Source organism: Myotis yumanensis, unplaced genomic scaffold, assembly GCF_028538775.1.
Source record: "Myotis yumanensis isolate MYYU_CA2020_CCGP unplaced genomic scaffold, mMyoYum1.0.hap1 SCAF_7, whole genome shotgun sequence".
Taxonomy (NCBI): domain Eukaryota; kingdom Metazoa; phylum Chordata; class Mammalia; order Chiroptera; family Vespertilionidae; genus Myotis; species Myotis yumanensis.
Window position 1 is genome coordinate 69,868,708 of NW_027223758.1, and position 21,078 is coordinate 69,889,785.

The window sequence follows — 21,078 nt, forward strand, 5'->3', positions numbered from 1 at the left end:
TAAACACTGTGTAGTGTCAGACACCCCACACTCTGCTGCTCATTTCCTCCCCCAGTCAAGGGGTGAGTGTCCCCAGGTCCAGCCAGCTCTGTGAGGTGTGCTCACCATTGTGTTGTCCAATTGACGTTTTGTGGATTAAACTGAATTAAAGCCGAATCACTGGCAAGAAGCAAATCGTAACACGGGAGTACACATAAGCCTTCGGTGTGGTTCTGGGGATCACATGTTGTTGTTTTGGGAAGACGAGTGGGGTTTTTGTCTCCCAAGACCTGCTCTTCTCTGAGCCACCAGATCAGTTGTCTATGGTTTGACCTTGGCGGGGAGGGGGGCGGGGGGGAGCAGTTGGGTCCAACCAACTAACTGGAAGGGCAGATCTTTCCGGACTACCCCTAGCTGGTGTCTGCAACCCTCGTGGAGTTTAAGACCAGAATGGGGAGCTGGGAGGGCCTGCAGGCTACAGAGATGGGAATCCCCACAGCCAACCCCCACAGCAGACTTGCCAGTACCTGGAAGCAAACAACCAAATCTGGGCCCCAGATGCCAGCCCAAAGCCCAGAGGACAGAGCAACCCAGGTCACCAGGAACAGATGAGAACAGGGCCCTTGTTTCCTGTTCTTCCATTCCAACCTCTCTCATTCTCTCAAGACCCAGTTCCTTCCTAACCATGCCTGTGTGCCCAGCACTCAGGACAAACGTGCCTACCATGGTCAGACCACCTGCTTTGTGCAGGTGCTGACTACACACCAGCTCTTACTGCCCACCCCCCCCCCCCCCCGCAGCTGCTCTGCAAGGAAGGTATTGATGATCCCCACTTTTGCAAACAAGGAAACCTGAAGCTCAGAAAGGAAGGATGTGCTGGCCAGTGTGGCTCAGTGGTTGAGTGTTGACCTATGAACCAGGAGGTCATGGCTGGATCCCCAGTCAGGGCACATGCCTAGGTTGGGAGCTTAATCCCTAGTAAGGGGTGTGCAGGAGGCAGCCAATCAATGATTCTCTCTCATCATTGATGTTTCTATCTCTCCCTCTTCCTTTCTCTCTGAAATCAATAAAATATTTTTAAAAACAAAACAGAAAAGAAAGGAGGAATGCAGGGCAGTGTGAGGTCGGGGATTATAAGGTATAGTGATACCAATGGGCCTTTTGTATAAAAAAATTATGGAGTGCTGAGCACAGAATCAGAGAACCTTAGAAACATGAAGTCCAGGAGTCCAGGGCTCACAACCTGTGTATTAGCAGTACTAGAGGCCCGGTGCACGAAATTCTTGCACTGTGGGGGGGGGGGGGGGCGCGGGAGGGTCCTCAGCCTGGCCTTCGCCCTCTCGCAGTCTGGGAGTCAGTCGGACATCCTTAGTGCTGCTGCGGAAGCGGGAGAGGCTCCCACCACTGCTGCACTTGCCAGCTGTGAGCCCAGCTTCTGGCTGAGCGGTGCTCCCCCTGTGGGAGCACACTGACCACCAGGGGCAGCTCCTGTGTTGAGCGTCTGCCCCGTGGTGGTCAGTGCGCATCATAGCGGCCGATAGTTCCACCATTTGGTCAATTTGCATATTAGCTTTTTATTATATAGGATAATCCACCCCCACCCGTTCCCCACACCACAGATGAAATGTCTCCCTTGAGCCCATCTCCCATCCATTCACGCCTCTTCTCTCACCTGGGGTCTTGTTCCAGCCTCCTCTCTGGTGCCTCTTTCAAACCTGCACACAGCAGCCAGAGGCATCTTTTAAAACTTCAAGCAGACTGTGTTACTCTTCCCCTTAAAACACTTCACTGGCTCCCCTTTGCCCTCAGGATAAAGTTCAAACCTCTTGACCTGGTTCATAAGGTCCTCTGTCATCTAGTCATAGTATCTTGTCACTCTGCCTCTCTCTGGCATCCCCTCCCAACTTTACACCAATTCACATCGACCTCATTTCCGTTCGCCAGGTATGCCATGCACCCCGCCCCCTCCCTAACCCCTGGACCTTTGCACTTGCTGTTCCTTCCATTTGGAACACAGTGTACACCAGCGCCCCCTTCTCTGGTTGGAATACTCTCTCTTCCTGTCTCCACTGGGTAGCCATTTCTGCTGACACCTCTCCCAAGGAGGTGGGGTTGGTGCCTCTCCCCCTGCATCCTCTCCCAGATCCTGTGTCCAGGCGCATGACAGAGCTCACTGTGTATGGTATATGCCCATGTGCTTGCCCATGTCCCCATCAGCCACAGCGGGCAGAAACTTGGGTCATTTCTCTCTACTGAAGCCCTAGCTCCTGGCATTGTGCAGGGCAGAAAAGAGTTGCTGAATCAATATGTATTAATAAATGAATCATATTATGTTAGAATCACAGAATCACAACATTTTTTAATCATGGACTCGGTGAAACAGAAACCTAAGATCTCAGCATCACATCACCATAAACTTAGAAAGTACTAGACACAGAGAAACTGAGCCTCCCAGAAGCTTAGGATCTCAATGTTGGAAGAATTCTTGTAGAGGCATCTTGTCCTATTAGTGGGACCAGGTAAGCCTCAACTGTGCCCTTCTGTACTATTTGACTTACATTTTATTACATTGTCTTTCAAATATCTATTTTTATGATGTGTCCTTTCATAATATGCATTGAGCACCTAACTTATTAACCACTACTTATTGAACACATAGTATGTACCAGACAATATGTTGGCCAACTGTATTTTGTCTATGGCTGCATAAATTATCCTGATTTAAAACAATAAACATTGATTATCTCACAGTTTTTGTGTGGTGGGACTTCAGGAGTAGCAGTCAGCCAGGGCCATGGTCACCTGAGGGCCTGGAGGATCCACGTCCAAGACGGCTCGTTCCCACAGCTGGCAGTGGACAGCAGGCCGCAGTCCCTCTCCACATGGACCTCGCCACAAGGCTGCTTGAGTGTTCTTACAACATGGCTGCTGCCTTCCTCAAAGCAAGTAATGCAAGATGGAACCTGCAATGCTTTTTGTAACCTAGCCTTGAAACTCACACTCCTTCATTTCCTCAATCGCCTAGTGATTGTACAGGAAAAGCCCTATTTTGTTGGGGGGAGGCCTACACAGTGGTGTCAGTATCAGGAGAGGGGCTCATTGGGGACCATCTTGGAGGCTGGTTACCACCACAGTGTTGAACAAGACTGACAAAGTATCTGCTCTTAGATTTAACAGTCTTGGGATAGGTGTGTGTGGTGGTGGTGCTGGGCGGAGGGCGGGGGGAGAAGGGAGTGGTATGTAGAGGAAAACAATAAATCAATATTCAAATAGAGATAATTTCAGATAGCTATAAGCATAATGAAGAAAATTAAACAAGACAGTAAGTTATATCAGGGATCAGTAAACTACAGTCACTGGCCAAGTCTGGCCTGCTGCCTGCTTTTATAAATAAAGTTTTATTGGAACTCAGTCATGCCCAATCACTTACATATTGCCTATGGCTGCTTTCACACTATAAGGGTACATTTAAGTAGTTGCAACAAAGATCATAGAGCTACACAGCCTCCTGTATTTAGCTACCTTGTTCACAGTCAGCATCCAGATGCTCTAACTCCCTTTTCCACTCAGAACCTTCCTTGTCCATATTTTTTACGCAACATTGTCCTCTGTACCACCAAAAGCTTTGCTCTACTATGACCTCCAGGATTTTCTTCCAACCCTCTTACTCCTACCCTGTAGGTTTGACCCTGACACTTTCTTCCTCTTATCAGAAGGTATCAACAGGAGGTTTTCAGGAAGCAACCAGGACTCAGGTCTCTCCCTCGAATGATCCTTAAGTCCTTTGAGATGATCCTTAAGTCCCAGAGGGTGCAGTTGTCCAGTGAGGCCACCAGAAATAATGACCAGAGCCAAGCAGGTCAAGACTGCCACCTGGGCCCAGCCAGCGTAGCTCAGTGGTTGAGCGCTGGCCTATGAACCAGGAGGTCACAGTTCAATTCCCTGCCAGGGCACTTGCCAGGGTTGCGGGCTTGATCCCCAGTGGGTGGCATGCAGGAGGCAGCCAATTGATGATTCTCTCTCATCATTAATGTTTCTACTTCTCTCTCCCTCTCCCTTCCTCTCTGAAATCAATAAAAATATATATATTTTTTAAAAGACTGCCACCCTCCTCTAACTGACAATAACGATGGGATGCCATTGATTTAAAGACACATCCTAACTGCAGAGATATCTTAATGTGAAAAGAAGTGCAGCGTAGAATTTTTAGAATATCATGATCATTGCTGCCTCTGGGGATTTATGCGAAAATGAAATAAATCTGTGACTGGCCCTGGTCACAAGCCCGAGTGCCCGGCTCAGCAGTGGCGGCCCCTTGGCATTGCTCAACTGTCCCCTGGCTCTCATGGCCCAGGGCATCGCCCTTGCAGGGCCCACTCCGGTTTATGGCGACAATCACTGCCCTTGCCAGACATGATCTCAAAGCCATAAAGACTTTTACAGTCTCTCTCTCCCCTGAGATAAGCTGGGGAGCCCTTCCCAAGGCCGGGGAGCAATTTCAGAGCCACAGGGGGAGCGGCGGGGCATTGCACAAGGCGGGAAATGGAACAAGTTTTATGGCCCAACTTCTCTAGAACTGCCAGGTTCTCATATCCTCAGCTTGAACCTGCTGGTGAAACCTCGGTACCATGCAGGGCATTCAGCATGGAGCTCCTCACTTCGCCACTGTTGTGGTCTGTGTGACCCAGGGCAACTCACTTTCTCTCACCTGCAAAGCAAGGACAATTCATTTAACCCGCCTCACAGTCTCACTGAGGTGGCCACACCAGATGAGGCCCTGGCACACTTCGCACACCTGCAACCAACACCGTTCGAATCCCTTTCCTCCCCATCAACACTCATCGTACTTGTGCTTTGCTCCTCTTTCTCTTTCCACCCGGATGCTGGAGTGGCCCGGATGCAGTCTTCACCTACATCTCTCTGCTGGCTACACTCCCTCTTTAAATGAGCTCGCCAAACTATTTGGCTTTTTTCTTTCATGTTTTTATTAAGGTATAATTTCCATACACGAATACTCACCTTTTATAGTGTATGGCTCTCCAAGTTTTGGCAAATGTATCGGTTGGGTAACCACCACACAGTCAAGATGCAGAGGATCACCATTCCCCCCAAACCCTCACCCCACCCCATCTCAGCCCCCGGCAACCGCAGCATCTAGAGTTGTACTTTTCCAGAACATCATACAGATGGAATCGTATGGTTGGTAGCCTTTCGGGTCTGGTTTCTTGCACTCGGAATGATGCACCTGAGGTCCAGGTGCTTGTATCAGTAGTTTGTTTATCTTACTGAGCATTTGGCTTTTCAGTCACACTTGTGCTTATGGGTTGGCCTTTATCTCCCCAGCCCAACTCCTCTATGAGTTCTAGGCTTGTAGAGCCAGTGGTTCCTTGGATATTTAATTAGCATCTCAAATAAAACATCCCAATGGAACTTCCTAACCCAAATCTACAGCTCTTCTAATCTTCTTCATTGGAAGGATCAGTACCACCAGCCCCACAGTTACTTTTCTTCATACATCTGACCCAGTAGCAAATTCTGGGCAGTGCTATTGCTAAAACATCCCAATCTGACCACCCCTCCCCACCACCACTTGTATTCATGTTCAATGTTGCATAACAAATTACCCCAAATTTAGTGGCTTAAAACAACACCCATTTGTTATCTCACCATGTCTGGTCAGATGGGCATGGCGGGATGGGGTTCTCTGCCCAGTCTTACACAACTGAAACCAAGGAATCGGCTGAGCTGTGTTCCTACCGGATGGCTCTGGGGAAGGATTGCCTTCCAGCCTCATTCAAGGCATTGCCTGAATTCGTTTTCTTGTAGTTGCAGGACTGAGGTCACCACTTCCTAGCGGTCTGTCAGCAGGGTTGCTCTCAGCTTTGAGAGACTACCTGCATTCCTTGCCATGTGTCCACCTCCATCTTCAAAGCTAGCCAGAGACTCTCCCTCATATCAAATCTCTCTCACACTCCGAATTTCATTTGCCAGAAAGAGCCCAACCCCTTTTAAGGGCTCACCTGATGAGGGCAGGCCCACCAGGGATACTCTCCTTCTCACAAAGTCAGCTGGTTTGGGACCTTCATAACTCCTGCACAATCCCTTCACAGTAGCACCTAGATTAGTGTCTGCATGAATAATTGAGAGGTGTGGCTAGACCAGAGGGTCCCCTGGGGCACCTTTGAATTCTGTCCACCTACCACACCACTCTAGCCCAAGCTGCCATAATCTCTCCCCTGAACCACCTCATAGACACCTCATCCCCCACAAAGCTGCTAGAATGATCTTTTAAAAACACAGACCTGGCCAAAGCCTTCCCCCGCCTTCAAATGTCCAGGGCTTGAGGCCCTCACCACCTGGCCCAGCTGTGGGATGAGGACTTCAGTGGCATGCTGAGTGATTCTCGGGAGACACAGGGACGGTGGCACGAAATGACATTATCCTCAAAGCCTGTCCTTTATAGGGCTCACTTCCTTCTGAAAACGTGAAGGAGAGAGTCTCCATTGGATAGCATAGGCCCTTAACATCTCTCTAAATCAGGGGTGGGCAAACTTTTTGACTCGAGGGCCACAGTGGGTTCTTAAACTGGACCGGAGGGCGGGAACAAAAGCATGGGTGGAGTGTTTGTGTGAACTAATATAAATTCAAAGTAAACATCATTACATAAAAGGGTACGGTCTTTTTTTTTTTTTAGTTTTATTCATTTCAAACGGGCCGAATCCGGCCCGCAGGCCGTAGTTTGCCCACGGCTGCTCTAAATACTTGTCAATTTCTCTTTTGAAGAAGAAAGAGCAAAGCTTTCCTGGGCAATCCTCTCTGGTTGCACCTTAAAAATATTGTTTTCATTTTCATTTTTCAATCACCTATTTAGTGTACGTGACACTGGTTTCCCATTTATGTCAGTGATGAGGGTAAAGACAGTAATTATGAATTGATTTCAAGAAAAATGTTAAGTAGCGGAAGGTACAGCGGTCCTCGGAGTGGAGCGGATCAAGGTGGAGTGCAAGTGTGCGATGACGGAAGGTTGGAAAGCGCTGGCCTCCGCCCTCCCTGCAGCCCACAGATTGTGCTTCCTGCTGCCTGCCCAGCCCACTGCCCGCTCTCTCCCCTCAACCTCCCATTCTGTCTTTTCTCTCCCTTACTGCTGCCTCTCAATCCTTCTCCTGCATGTGCACACCTCTCTCTCCCCCAGACCGCAGTAATCTCTCCCTTCCTCGATCCATCACCTTAACAGCTGTCACCCTCACTCCTTAGCCTCTCAATAGTCAGCTGCTTGTTATTTTCTCCCACAAGTGAAAACTCTAAGTGCCAGGAGGGAGGCTCCTGGTGGTGCTGGCTCTTCATAATCCCCAGGACGCTTTGGTGCAGGTAACTGCTCATCACCGTTTGTCAAATGATGAACTTCTCACAGCCTACACTACTTTTGCGCCACCACGCAGACTAACTCATCAGGGCCCTCCTCCATTCTACCACGGTGGCCCCTGGAGCCGGACAACGGGTGTCTGAAGTTCAGCTGTTGCACCGGCCGTGGACAGATGTATGAAGAAACAAATTCCTTCTTTGGAGCCTCAGTTTCCTCGTTCATAAAAGAGAACAAGAATAGCTGGCTCACGGGGTTGTTGTGGGGATTCAATTATGTCCAGTAATGCTTGACAAAGAGGTCAACAAACATTGCCCTTGGCATCAGGATTTGGTTTTTCGCTCTCCCATCATCAACCAGCTGCACAGGATCCTGTGATTCAGGTCTTAGATCACGTCTTGGCATTTACATATGACACTCTGATTCCAGAAATGGAGATCAAAGGTGACCTGGGTTCCACAAAAGAGGAAGTACGACAATGCCACGGGTTTGGGATGACAGGCCATTCACGCTGCATGGAACTTCCTTTGGCTCCTCACCCAGCCTGTCTATCACCCAGCGTCCCTTTCACTTCTCATCCCTGCCCTTTGAGTAGTGGGGTTCCCTTTGGAATACGGGATGAAAAGCTTCTAGTATTGTGGTTGGGGAAGCAGCCTTCCCCATTCTCAAGGAGGCCACATGGGTTGGGAGAAGCACAGGCTCCAGTCCTGGCTCAATCGCTCTCTAGCCATGTGCCTTGTACAAGTGCCTTCACCTCTCTGAACCTTGGTTTCATCACCTCTGAAATGAGGATAATAGGATTTGCTGTTTGCCTCCCAAGCTGATGTTTTGCAACTGAAATGGAAACCAAGCTCTGGCCACCAGCACTGAGATTTGAGATTAACTGGGGCAAAGGGTTGATGAGGTGGAGGAACCAAGGCCAGAGGAATTTATGGCAGTGCAGGGTTTATGGTTTTGATAGGGACTTATTAAGCACACTCTAGGGCTGCAATCGTCTCCTCTGGCCCCCGCCCCCATGTCCATGTTGGCAGCAGCATGGATAGGGCTTCTGTTGCAACATTAAGGAAAACATTTCCTGGTACTCACGAGTGGGCAGGGACAGGGGGAGGCGGGAGTGGCCCCGGGATAAGGCCGGCAGCTAATGGTGCTCTTGAGGCTGAAGAACTCAATGGCCAGCCTCTCACTAGAAAGGGACTGGCTGAAGAATTTACACTCACTGAGTCCCTGGTGGTGGACACTTTGGGCACCTCACACACACACAGCTCTTATAGTTACTAAGATCTCATTCCATTTCATCCTGATAACACCCCTGCACGGAGGGATCATTCCCATGTCACAGATGCAGCTCAGAGGGATGGAGTGACCAGACCAAGATTACAATGAATCACCCAGGTGTGACTCCCGGACTGGAACTGCCAATCCCTCTGTTGGGAAAGAACGAAAAGGGTCACTATGCTCCACCCTCATCCTTGAGGACAGCACACCTAGGCACCCCACAGTCCAGCCGTCAGCAATCTCCCATTCACCCATCACTGAATGCCATGGTGTGCTGGTGAATGCCATGGTGTGCTGGTTAACAACCAGCTCTCCAGGGGAAAGCCTTGATTTATAGTGTTTGCCAGTTCCTGTGGTGTAAATGCTTCCACCGCTGCTATCATTACGACATTGCCCAACAGAGAGTTGGGAAGAGTAGTTAACAATTGGCTCTCACAAGCCAGCTCCAGCACACCTCTGAGTGAATGTGAGGCTGTGGTCCTTGGTGGCTAGTTTATCAGAGGACAAGACCAAGGTGGCTATGAACCTGGCTGGAATACTCAAGTGCATCCCTTGCCTTTAAATAAATAAATATAAATATATATATATATATATATATATATATATATATATATATATATATACATATATATATTTCAAAGAGGATGGGAGAGGGAGAGAGAGATAAAAACATCAATGATGAGAGAGAATCATTGATCGGCTACCTCCTGCACACACCCTACCAGGGATTGAGCCTGCAACCCAGGCATGTGCCCTTGACCGGAATCGAACCCAGCACCCTCCAGTCCACAGGCCAACACTCTATCCATTAAGCCAAACTGGCTAGAGCTCCCTTGCTTTTATTCTTTTTCAAAACAACACTTGCTTTGATGAAATTTCCCCATGCCTACTTGTCCCTTAATGCTGGCAGGTTGACCCAGGACCCAGATCAGGGCTCCATCTTGGACCCCGATGGTAGATGACAGACCCTTGGACCCTCCTGCCATCCTTTCAGATCTTTCCAGCATCCCCTCCCTTTTCGACTTTCATGTCTCCACATACTGAGTTCTCAAAATCAGGGACCAGAGTCAGATTCCCACTTCTGGCTCTTAAGGAAAATCACATCCCCTGAGCCTCTGCTCCCCATCTATAAAGTGGGTGGTGGTGGTGGCAGTGGTGGTAACAATGTCTAACCTGCTTACCTCTTGATGTGAAGATTAAACAATAATGGCTTTGAGAGCACTTTGCACAGTAGGAGACTATTTTCATTCTTATTTCTAACACCTGAAAGGAAGAAAAGACACCCACCCAAGGACTTAGAAAACATACATGCCATTTATTTAGCTTTATACACTTTTGTTAAAACACACAATAAATGTTTTTTGTTTGTTTGTTTGCCCCATTGGGTGGCAGTGACAGGGCTCAGGTGTCAGCACAGGACCTAATGACATTCACACCCCCGGGAAGATGCTGATGGATCTGCCAGAACCCAACCCACTTTCAGAACTGCTGGATGTGAATTTCACACTTCATCCCAATCAGGGCAAATCACAGAGCAATCTGGCAAAAGTAATTGGCTTGATCATCACAAGAAATCTAGGAGCATCCATGTACAACCCTTTCCTCCCTTCCCTGTCCCCTCTAGGAGAGCCACGGGGACTCTGGAAGCTTCTGAGAGCTGCCTAGAGAAGGAGTTGTCTCGGTGGAGGAATTATAGGGTCCATGGATGCCCTCCCAACCATTTTTTTAGTCCATCAGATTTTGTTTTAGGACTACAACTCAGGTAGACAAAAATTCCAATGTGGTGTCCTCAGTTTAGAATCAGGAAAGTAAACTTGTCTTTATTTTGTTTCCTATAATTGCAATAAAATTCTAAAAGTGGAATGGATTTCTCCTCCAGGAAGAGTTGACTTGGGCAGAGAACTGCCCCTTGCCCCAGATAATTGCTACCATTAAAAGCCACTGTTGCCCCACTCCACCCCATGGGAAATTCTTACCTCAGCTTGCCTCCCATGACATTGGGGGTTGGAAGAGCAAACAGTAGGAATGACCATGATGAGCAGAATGACTCCAGCTTTCCTACCTCACCCCACACCAGCCTGAGCCCCCTGGCTGGGATTTCTGGGGAATTGAAATGAGATGTGGCTAAGGAAGGCTGGAGAGCTCAGAGCAAGGAACACTCCTGGGATTGGGGATTTGGCTTGCTGGAGTGGGGAAGGCCAATCCTCATAGCACTGGAGATGCAGAGATTTCTCTTGGACATACTGTCCAAATACCCTTTATGCCTCTTTTGCCAAAAGAAACAATCACTAATGATGGAATTGGGAGGCACTGGGGTACTGCCCCATCTATTCAGAAGGGTCAGCCCTGGCTGGGGCGGGTAGATAACCCGTCTAACTATTCATCCTCCTACAAAGCACAGCTCTGGTCCCAGGTCTGGTCCCAGCTTTAATTGCCATGGGCAAGTGGCATTTTTCAGAATTCCCCAAAGTCACCAAAATTCTGCATGGATGGAGGCACGGGCTGTTTCATCCTGGGGTTTAATGGCTCCAGAATGTACCCTGAGTGATGCTCCCCAGAGCAAGTCTCAAACCCAAACCTTCCCCTGCCCCCACCCCCCAACTGGTCCACTCCTGGAATGGCAGAATCTTGACACTCATCACTCAGAGTTGGGGAGCAAAGAGAGAAAAAGGGCCTGGACACGATGACAGCACTCAGGGAGAAGTACCGGCCTGAGGGGAAAGAGCTGGGCTTGAGCGAGGTCCCACATCATCTCTAGGCAGCAGGTGAAGCAGCTGGGGGTAGATATGGATGAAGGGAAGGCAGTGGCTTCGGCAAGAGAAACGTTGTCCAAGGCAGCAGAGGATTCCCCAGCTGGGAGCTCCCCAAGTCAAGGCCCCATCGTCCAGAGCAGAGGAGGGGGGCAATGTGTTGTGGCCCACAGACCAAGTTCTTGGGCCCTTTGCCCTTTTCACTACTGCTTTGGGACTGGCCCTACTGTCACAGCTTCCAGCCCTGTGACCAAGTGACTACCAGGGGCTCTCAGAGGGGACTGGAGGGCCAACAGAGCCCCTGACCCCCGGCGACTTGCTAGATGACTTCTTGCTTCGTGATAGTCAGCTGGGGGATGGCAGAGGGGGGCTTGACAATTGTGGTGATGGCTCCTGGCAGGAGTTTGTAGGGCTCAGACCCTGAGCCACCTGGTGGTGAGGGCTGTGGAGTCTCAGGGGTGGCTGGAGGGACAGAGAGACAGACAGGCTGTTCAGAATCCTAGCCCTTTGGGGAGTAAAAGCAGAGCCCTAGAAAAGTTCTCCCCCTCTCTGGGGCTCAGTTTCCTCTTCTATAAAGCAAGAGAAAGAAACCAGATAATCTCTAAAGTCTCTTATGGCTCAAATCTTCTGATCCCAGATCACAGTCTCATGTTCTATGAGATCTGGAAGGCTATGGCTGGACCAGGTCATACCCAGTTCCTACTAACCTCCATCTCCTCCACTGTTTGGTATGGAGACATGAGCTGCTTCTCCCAAAGCAGGGCCCAAGTCTGACTTTCCCCAAGGACACTGGGACATGTGACAGGAATACCCATTCTTGGAGAAAAGGAGCAACAATTGATGAAACCCTAACTGGCTTTAAAAAATCCTCTAATATATAAGTAGATGAGTAACAGAAAATAATTGTCTTCATCCCCATAACAGGTTCAGAAAGTAACTCTGAGTCCAGCCGGTGTGGCTCAATGGTTGAGCACCAACCTATGAACCTGGAGCTCATGGTTCGATTCTCTGTCAGGGCACATACCCGGGTTGCGGGCTTGATCCCCAGTAAGGGGCATGCATAATTCTCTCTCATCATTGATGTTTCTATCTCTCCCTCTCCCTTCCTCTCTCTGAAATCAACAAAAACATAAAAATCATGACCCACTTGGCTAATGTTAGTCAATGGACAACTTTCCCAAAGAACACTCTCAATTAAATGAAATCTCATTTTAGTGGACTGCCTCATCCCAATGATAATCTCACTCTTTGAAGAACTTTGCCAATGACAAACTCACTCTTGTGAGATTTTACCTCAGAGGAGAGTCTAGTTCAACAGACATCCCAACCTAATAAATAATCTCACTCAGTTGTCTAATGGATAGCCTTAACCAATTGAGAAGCCTTATTTAATGAACAATTTTACCAAATGCATACCACCTAATGGAATTTTCACCCTAATGGATATCCTCACCCAACAGGCAACTCATCTAGTGGATTACCCATTCCAAGGACAGCTTCATTCAGTAGAGGTTATCAATAACCTTACTGAATAGCAGCCTTAACAAATACACAATCTCATCCCTCATCCCTACCCTGGCTCCCTCTTAGGCCCCAACCTCACCCCTTCCTGAATAGAATCCAAGTTGCCCACCTGCCTGCCCCCTGGGTCGGGGCCACTCACACATCTGTCCGTTGCTGAGGTGAGTAGGCATCGTGTTGGCAACAATGACGTTGGTGCCCATGTGTTCCTGCATCAGGTGAGGGTGCAGGGGATGATGGGCATGGGTTGCATCACTGGAGGATCCTGCAGGTAGAGGGAAGACTCAATGAAGATGAAGAGTTTGGGATAAGGACCATGGGCCTTGAGATACCATCTTCCTCAGGTGTGGCCAATCAACCTGCCCATCCATTATGGATGATGCCTATTGGGTTCCTATTCCTGGGCTAGTAAACTGGGGTTTACCATTCCCATCCATGGACTTTATGAGGGTATTAAGAGGACCCAGCTAACCAAGAGAACAAACGTGATTTAAAAGAAACAGAAGCATGTAAGGAAGCATTAAGATAATTTAAATATTATCATGAGTATTGATTGCATATTAATATAATGGATTTAATCAATGGCTTTTGAAATTCTTTGACACGGAAGTCCTTCAACAATTTGGTCCCAACTCACCTTTCAGCCAAGCTGACCTATTTAGTGGAGCATCTATGTGTTTCTTTGTATTTTCCTGTAATTTCCAATCTCTCTGCTTTTGTTCATGTACTGACTCCACTAGAGATGCCTTCCCCACCCCCCTATGTCCACACGTCCAAATTCCAGTTCATATATTTCCTCCTAAGGGAGGCCTCTCCTGGTTCTCTCCACTCCAGTAGGAAGTAAACTTCTCCTTCCTTGCAATGCCCATAGTAATTAATTGATCTGTAACCCATCTTTAGGAATAACCACTTCTTCTGTCTGTGAGCATTACAATGAGTCTGAGCCTCCTTGCTTAGATCCTGCCTCCTAGCCTTCCAGCTCACTTCATCTAGTACCATCACTGCGAAAACTCTTCAACCCTATTGAGGCTGCCAACTCACTGATCCCCACTTTTCACTATCACCCCATCTTTATTTCTCTTCTAGTCCAGCCAAGATTCCATAGCCCAGTATTATAATCCCTCCCTCCCTTGCATTCATCGTCAACTCCCTCATAGCTTCCCTTCAGAGTAAAACATTTTCAAAGGGTTGTCTACTCTTGTTACCTCCACTTCATTTTCCCACTCACTCTGTCACACTTCCCAGTCTGGTTTCCTTTCCCACGGTCCTCTGACACTACTGCTCTTTGCACAATCGCCAAGAGTCTCCATTGTGCCAATCCAATGAGCACCTCCATCCCTCTCCTGTGAACTTAACACCATTAAATGCCCTGTCCTCCTTAAAACATGCCCTTCTCTTGGGTTCTGGAACTTCCCTGGTTTTGCTCTTATCCCCCTGGCTCCTCTTCCTCCAACCTCCTCCCATGGCATCTAATTGCTGGAATACCATAGAGTTGCCTTTCATCCTGAGCTTTGGGATTGTATTTTAGCAATAGAGTCAGATATCCAACTGCCTCCATGATAATTCAACTTGAATGTCTAACAGTCATTTCAAGCTTAACTCAAGTCCAAAATGGATCCCTCACCATCACCACCATGCCCAGCCTCAAACTGTTCTCTCTCAGTGTTCCCATCTTAGCAAATTGCTCCACCAGCATTCCTGTTACTCAAAGCAAAACATAGGTTTTACCCTGGACTCTCCTCCTCCCTTTCTCTCCCCACATCTGATCAGTCAGCAAGTCCTGCAGGTTCCTCCTCCAAATAGATGATCATGTTTTTCTCTGCTGCTAAATTTCCAGTCATGCTTTGTCCCAGCCTCTACTGTCTTTTCCCTGATTGGAGACAATAATATTCTCAGGGGTCTCCTATCTCCATTTTGCACCTTCCCCTCCTTAAATCCACTTTCTACCCAACAATCAGAGTAGTTTGTTTAAAACACTAGTCTGATGTTCAATCTTCTTATAATAGTTGCATGAGAATAAAATAAAAATTTCTGACCATGGCCTATGAAACCATATACTTATCATTTGGTTTCTGCCAGCTCGCCATCTTCATCTCATACAACTCCGCCAGCTCACCACCTTATCCTCCTTCTCGAACACACTACCCTCTCCTGCTTCAGGACTTCTATATTAGTTACTTCTGTCTAGAACAGCGGTTCTCAACCTGTGGGTCGCGACCCCTTTGGGGGTCGAACGACCCTTTCACAGGGGTCTCCTAAGACCATCAGAAAACACATATATAAATACATATTGTTTTTGTGATTAATCACTATGCTTTAATTATGTTCAATTTGTAACAATGAAAATACATCCTGCATATCAGACATTTACATTATGATTCATAACAGTAGCAAAATTACAGTTATGAAGTAATAACGGAAATCATTTTATGGTTGTGGGTCACCACAACATGAGGAACTGTATTAAAGGGTCGCAGCATTAGGAAGATTGAGAACCACTGGTCTAGAATGTTTTTCTCTTGACTTTTAAATACTCTATTTCCTTTCATCGCTCTGGTCTAAGCACAAAAGTCACCACTTCAGAGAAGTCTCCCTTGGCCAATCTGTCAAAAGAGGCCCCTTCACTTGGAGAGACCCCTGCCCCGCCCACCTCTCTGCCCCTCCGGGGCGGGGCACGGACCTCCCAGCAGCATCTCCTGCAGCAGGTTGTCGATCTTGGCCATGCCGAAGAGCTTGATGAACTGGATCTGCTCAATCATCTGCCAGGTGATGCTTTGCAGGGTGGGCAACAGCAGCAGCAGCTCGCCGAAGCGGCCACGTGAGTCATACTGGCGGTCGTTGATGTAGTCCTCCAGGCTCACCTGCACCTGGGACCGCAGCCTCTTGATCTTACCCGGGTCACTCAAACCTTTAGCATCTGCAACAGGAGGGCGTGGGCAAGGGAGGGCAGTGGGGCCCAGTTAGAGCATCTGGTGAGTCAGGACCCAGACTTCCCCTGACTCATGGGGCCCTCTTAGGGGGCCTAGTGGCTCAAGGTCACACAGGGAATCCTCAGCAGTGCTGGGATGAGGATTCAGGGTCCACAAGAAGCAGAGCGCACTAATGCAAATTGTAGCTTCCTGGACTCAGGCAGAAAAGTGTTTCTGTCACATTTCCTAAGATGCAGAACTGGGAGAGAAGAGTGAGGGATGGAGGATGGCACTTCAGGAACATACCCAAGAGGGCACTTAGCAACTTCCTCATTACACATGGAGAAACTGAGGCACAGAGCAGGGAAAGGACTTGGTCCAGGTCACATATCCAGTGTTGGCAATCCATGATGTGCACTTGGGGCTCTTCACTCCCAGTTGAGTTCCCACTGTCCAGATCTCAGCACACACTGCTTCTGCTGCCTTAGAGCTGTATCCTCACTTCTCTGCTCCCTAGCCTGTGTCATCTTAGGGTCTCAGCTAGGTTTCACCTCCACCAAGAAGCCTTCTCCATTCTACCCTCCCCAAGTCCGCATTATGTGTCCATCATGTTCCCAAATTTCTGTGACTCTTCTGTTACTTCTGACTTCACAGGAGGCAATTGTCTCTTCCACTAGATGTGAGCTCTGGGCAGGAAGGCATATATGTCATTTGTCATTTTAAACCCGCCACCTAGTACCATGCACAGTCAGTATTTGTTGAAAGGATAGGTAGATGGATAGAAGGATAAATGAATGGAAAAAAAATCAATGGAAGCCAAAACCGGTTTGGCTCAGTGGACAGAGCATCGGCCTGCGGACTGAAAGGTCCCAGGTTTGATTCCAGTCAAGGGCATGTACCTGGGTTGCAGGCACATCCCCAGTAGGAGATGTGCAGGAGGCAGCTGATCGATGTTTCTCTCTCATCAATGTTTCTAACTCTCTATCTCTCTCCCTTCCTTCCTCTCTTTAAAAAATCAATAAAAAAAATATATTTTTTTAAAAATCAATGGATAAATTCTAGATCCTCAATCTTAAGAAGGGGACTCAAGTAGTCGTCCAATGGATAATCTCAGACTTCATGGAGGTAATGGATTTATTTCCTAATGTAAGTGGCAGAAAGAGAATTTCGCCCACACATCCAGTCCAGGGTGCTCTCCACTAACCATGTTTGTGCATTCTTTTACTCAGTCAACAAACTCTATTGAACACCACCTACATGCCAGGCCCTATTATAGGTCACCTGCCCCTCCAAGCCAGGTTACTGACCCTGACTCAGCATCAGTAATCCTGCACACTTTACTGAGCCATTTACTCTGTCTAGCCCTGTGCTGAGTGCTGCAGGGGATATAGCCTGGGCCAGACTCTCAAGGAAACTAGAAGTAGCACTCTTACCCTTTAGAAAATGGGGAATAGCATGTGGTAGGTAAAGAACATGGGCTTGAGATCTGAATAGTCTGAAGTTCAAATCCGAGCTCTGCCATTTCCTGGTTGTGTGACCTTGGGCAAATTAATTGATTGCCCTGTGCCTCAGTTTTCTAATCTGTAAAATGGAGATAGTAATTCCCATCTCACAGGTACCATGTTGCAAGTAGTAAATGGGATGATCCACACAGAGTGTTTAGAAGAGTGTCTTAAAGAGCATTCCATAAATGGTGATGATCTCCCTTTTCATTACTACTATTACTAGAGGTGACCTTCATGCAGGTGGGGCCTAAGACAGTGCCTGGCACACAGTAGGTGTTCTCTAACATGTAAGAGATGATCCACACAGAGTGTTTAGAGTAGTGTCTTAAAGAGCATTCCATAAATGGTGATCATCTCCCTCTTCATTACTACTCCCTCTTCATTACTATTACTAGAGGTGATCTTCATGCAGTTGGGGCCTATGACAGTACCTGGCACACAGTAGGTGTTCTCTGACATGTAAGGAGGAAAGGAAGCAAGCAAACCTTTGGGGGCCCAGGAATCTTGACATTGTACAGTAAAATCAGGCTTTGCACAGACATAACTATAAACTACAAATACAGGTGGAAAGTCAGTAAATGGAATGGGGAGAGGAGAGTCAGAGCTGAAGGAAAGGGTGGGGATGCAGTACAGTAGTCCCCACTTATCTGCAGGAGATAGAGTCCAAGGTCCCCAGTGGATGCCTAAAACCACAAACAGAACTGAACCCTTTATATACCATGTTAGAGACTATATTTTTTTCCTACACATTCATACCAATCATGAAGTTTAATTGATAAATTAGGCACAGTAAGAGATGAATACCAATAACTAATAAATACTAAAATTGAACACTTATTACAATACATTGTAATAAAAGTTATGTGAATGTGCTCTCTCTCTTTCTATCTCTATATCTTATTAAACTGTACTCACCTTTTCACTTAAAGAAAGTACTTCTATGGCTTCTCTTTGGAATGTCCAAATTGCCAGCATCACTACTCTTGCACTTTAGGGGCATTATTTAGTAAAATAGGATGACTTGACCGCAAGGACTGCAATACTGGGACAGTTGATCTGATAACCGTGTTGGTTACCAAGTGACTAACAGGCAGATAGCATATGCAGAGTGAATACGCTGGAAAAGGGGATGATTCACATCCCAGGTGGGACAGAGCAGGAGGGTGCAAGATTTCATCACACTACTCAGAACACCGTGCAATTGTAAACTTATGAATTGTTTATTCCTGGAATTTGACCACAGATAACTGAAACCACAGAAAACAAAATTATGGATAAGGGGGACTACATCCTACATGAAGGGTTAGAAAATACTCTCCACAGTTGATAGGACAAGAAATAAAGGCATAAGCACATAACAAACATTATAAAGGTGATCAATAGAGACACTAAAATAGCCAGAAAAATATATTAAGAGGATGGAGGAGAATAGGAATGCTGATAAAAGAAGTGAAATCCTTCGCTAGCCTAGGAGGAAAAATACGACCTAAAAAAGATAAAGCAAGAGAGATCAGGCTTAGCATTTTATTTTGAGCTCGAGGTAATGGCCAGAAAAAATGATAAAGAATCAGAAATGGCTCTGGGGAGTAGGCTTTAGCAGGAAAAGTGGAGTAGGGAGGAATATTTGCATTTTAAGTATGTGCAGATATTATTTTGCTAGGAGTAAGGGTACACCCAATGTAGCTTCCCCATCCCCTTTTGAGGAAAAGAAGAGAAAAGGAAAGAAAAGAAGGAAGACAGGAGATGAATGAGAACAAAGGAGGGAGGGAGGGAAAGGAAAGAGAAACCTCAAGCCTCTGGACTCAGTGTGCCCTGTCAGGTCATATCATCCCTTTGAACTTTGATTTTTCCTTATCTATGAAATAGAGCTAAGAAAAACACCCTCTCCGGGTTGTTGTACTAAAGAGATGAGGTTGTGAACTTGGGTATGTAACCCAGTAAGAGAAGTCTGACAGAGGGTCTGGAGCATCAGGGGTGGGTGGGAGGTGCGGACTGTACCTGGGTCAAAGAAGATGATGGCTTTGAGGCAGGCATACTCATTGTCATCAATCTGCAGCTCCTGGAAAGGCAGCACCAGCTCATCCAGGATGCGCATGGACACCCGGCTCATCTCTGCCAGCTCCGGGCAATGCCGGGGGATGATGTAGTCATTACCTGGATGAGTTGGAAAGGAGAGGGGATGGAGAAGCTACCTTGGGTGTACCCTTACCCCTAGCTTTGAACAGGCCCTGTCCTTTGCAGTTGCAATGCAGTTGGTGCTCATGGGAGGAGTGCCCATTTTACAGATGAGAAAGTTAAGGCCCAGATTAAGGGAATGAGTTGCTTGAAATCATCGGACTGGGCCTGGGATTTGGCTTTGAGTGTGTTTGAACTTTAATTCCTTGGGTCCATATTTCCTTGTATCCAAGGGGACAGGGCTATTTCTGACCGGTCTCCCTTGCCCCAGCATGCTGCCATGGACATCTCCTATGCCCAGGTGGGTTCCACATTGGGCATGCCCTCCACAGAGCCCTGGCTGAGCAGGCCACCTCCTCACCTAGTAATAGAACGTCCTTGAACACCATAGAGCGCTTGGTGGCTCCGAGAAGCAGGTGCTCGCCGGCGTGGGCTCTGAGCAGGGCCACCTGGAAGAGAGAAGGGACAGCATATGGTGCCTGCACACCTGTGAGGGCAAGAATAACTACGTAGATGGGAGGTCAGAAAAGACCCATCTAAGGAGGTGGAATTGTTCTAAGGCACATAGTAAACATTCAATAAATATTTGTCTGAATGAAGAAAGGAAGAAATAGGTGAATGAACGAATGAGCAAACTAGTTAACTTCCTCTCCAGATGCAGCCCCTCCTGGGCAGCCACCTGTCCTTACCTAGTCTATTCCCCTGTGGTTAAACCTTGTGAGGATGCCAGGAAAATAGGAGAAATGGCAAACAGGCGGTGAGAGTACACTTGCCATGACCAGGACAAGGATGCTTACTATTGAGCACTTCCTACACGGTACACCGGGCACTGTGCAGGCCCTTGTCACTTACCAGTGGCTCTGATTGACAGGGAGAAGACCTGGCATCAAGTCCCAGCTCTGTGGCTGCCTTGCTCTGTGATCTGGGGCAAATCACCTTCCCTCTCTAGGCCTCAGTCCCCTTATCCAATGCTACCGTCGCCTTCCAGGTTTCAATGGATTGATATTCCAGACAAAACAAGAAGCAAACAACTTGGAAAGTGGTTCCTGAGGCGATGTCTATCGAGTTGGGGTGCCCTTTGGAAGACAATAACCCCCATCTCCCAGGTTTGTCTCCTCCTCCTCCCCCACCCCATCTAGAGCAAATGGGCTCCTGTACACCTGAATGGGGAGCTGGGAACCCTCATGACCCGGGTCCAGCCCCCTGACATGGCAACTGTTCTGGGGGTGAGCAGGCAGGGGGTGTTAATGATTGTCCCGTGTTATTGGCCACCCATCACTGCTCTCTGAGAATGCTCTGAGCCCTAGCCAGGGAGGTTTGGGTGGGAAATCGAGGTTAACAATTGTTCAGCTTGGGGGTATCTCGTTGCCCTGCTGAGCCCCTGGGAAGGAACAGGAGGGATTAAACATTAATGTAGATTCTCCAGCAGAGGGGACCAGGGCCAGAACACGAGGAGAGGGGAGAAGGCAGGGGCTCTGCCAAGATCCCTGCCCTGTCATCCCTCCCAAAGCGGGAGGAATCTGTGTGAGAGGGCATCTGATCCGGCCCCCGGTGCGAGGCCCAGGACCAGCCAAACCCGTGTTTGCACAGCGTGTCCCATTGCG

The 21,078-nt window shown here is 47.9% G+C and overlaps 1 protein-coding gene across 5 annotated transcripts in view; it reads right to left on the reverse strand.

Annotated features, from left to right (window-relative positions):
* Positions 1-9,909: 9,909 nt before the first annotated feature.
* The window catches only part of HNF4A (hepatocyte nuclear factor 4 alpha), a 59,095-nt gene continuing 47,926 nt past the window's right edge, over positions 9,910-21,078 (reverse strand). For 2 of the 5 annotated variants that reach the window (XM_070420891.1, XM_070420887.1), the window contains exons 6-10: positions 19,836-19,923; positions 19,298-19,453; positions 15,536-15,802; positions 12,998-13,150; positions 9,910-11,826 (exon numbers count right to left, since the gene is read on the reverse strand). In XM_070420891.1, the coding sequence (XP_070276992.1) occupies positions 11,684-11,826; positions 12,998-13,150; positions 15,536-15,802; positions 19,298-19,453; positions 19,836-19,923 (807 nt within the window). In that variant the 3' untranslated portion in view covers positions 9,910-11,683. The remainder of the gene's footprint in view (positions 11,827-12,997; positions 13,151-15,535; positions 15,803-19,297; positions 19,454-19,835; positions 19,924-21,078) is intronic. The other 3 variants (XM_070420889.1, XM_070420890.1, XM_070420888.1) reach the window with 3 other exon arrangements.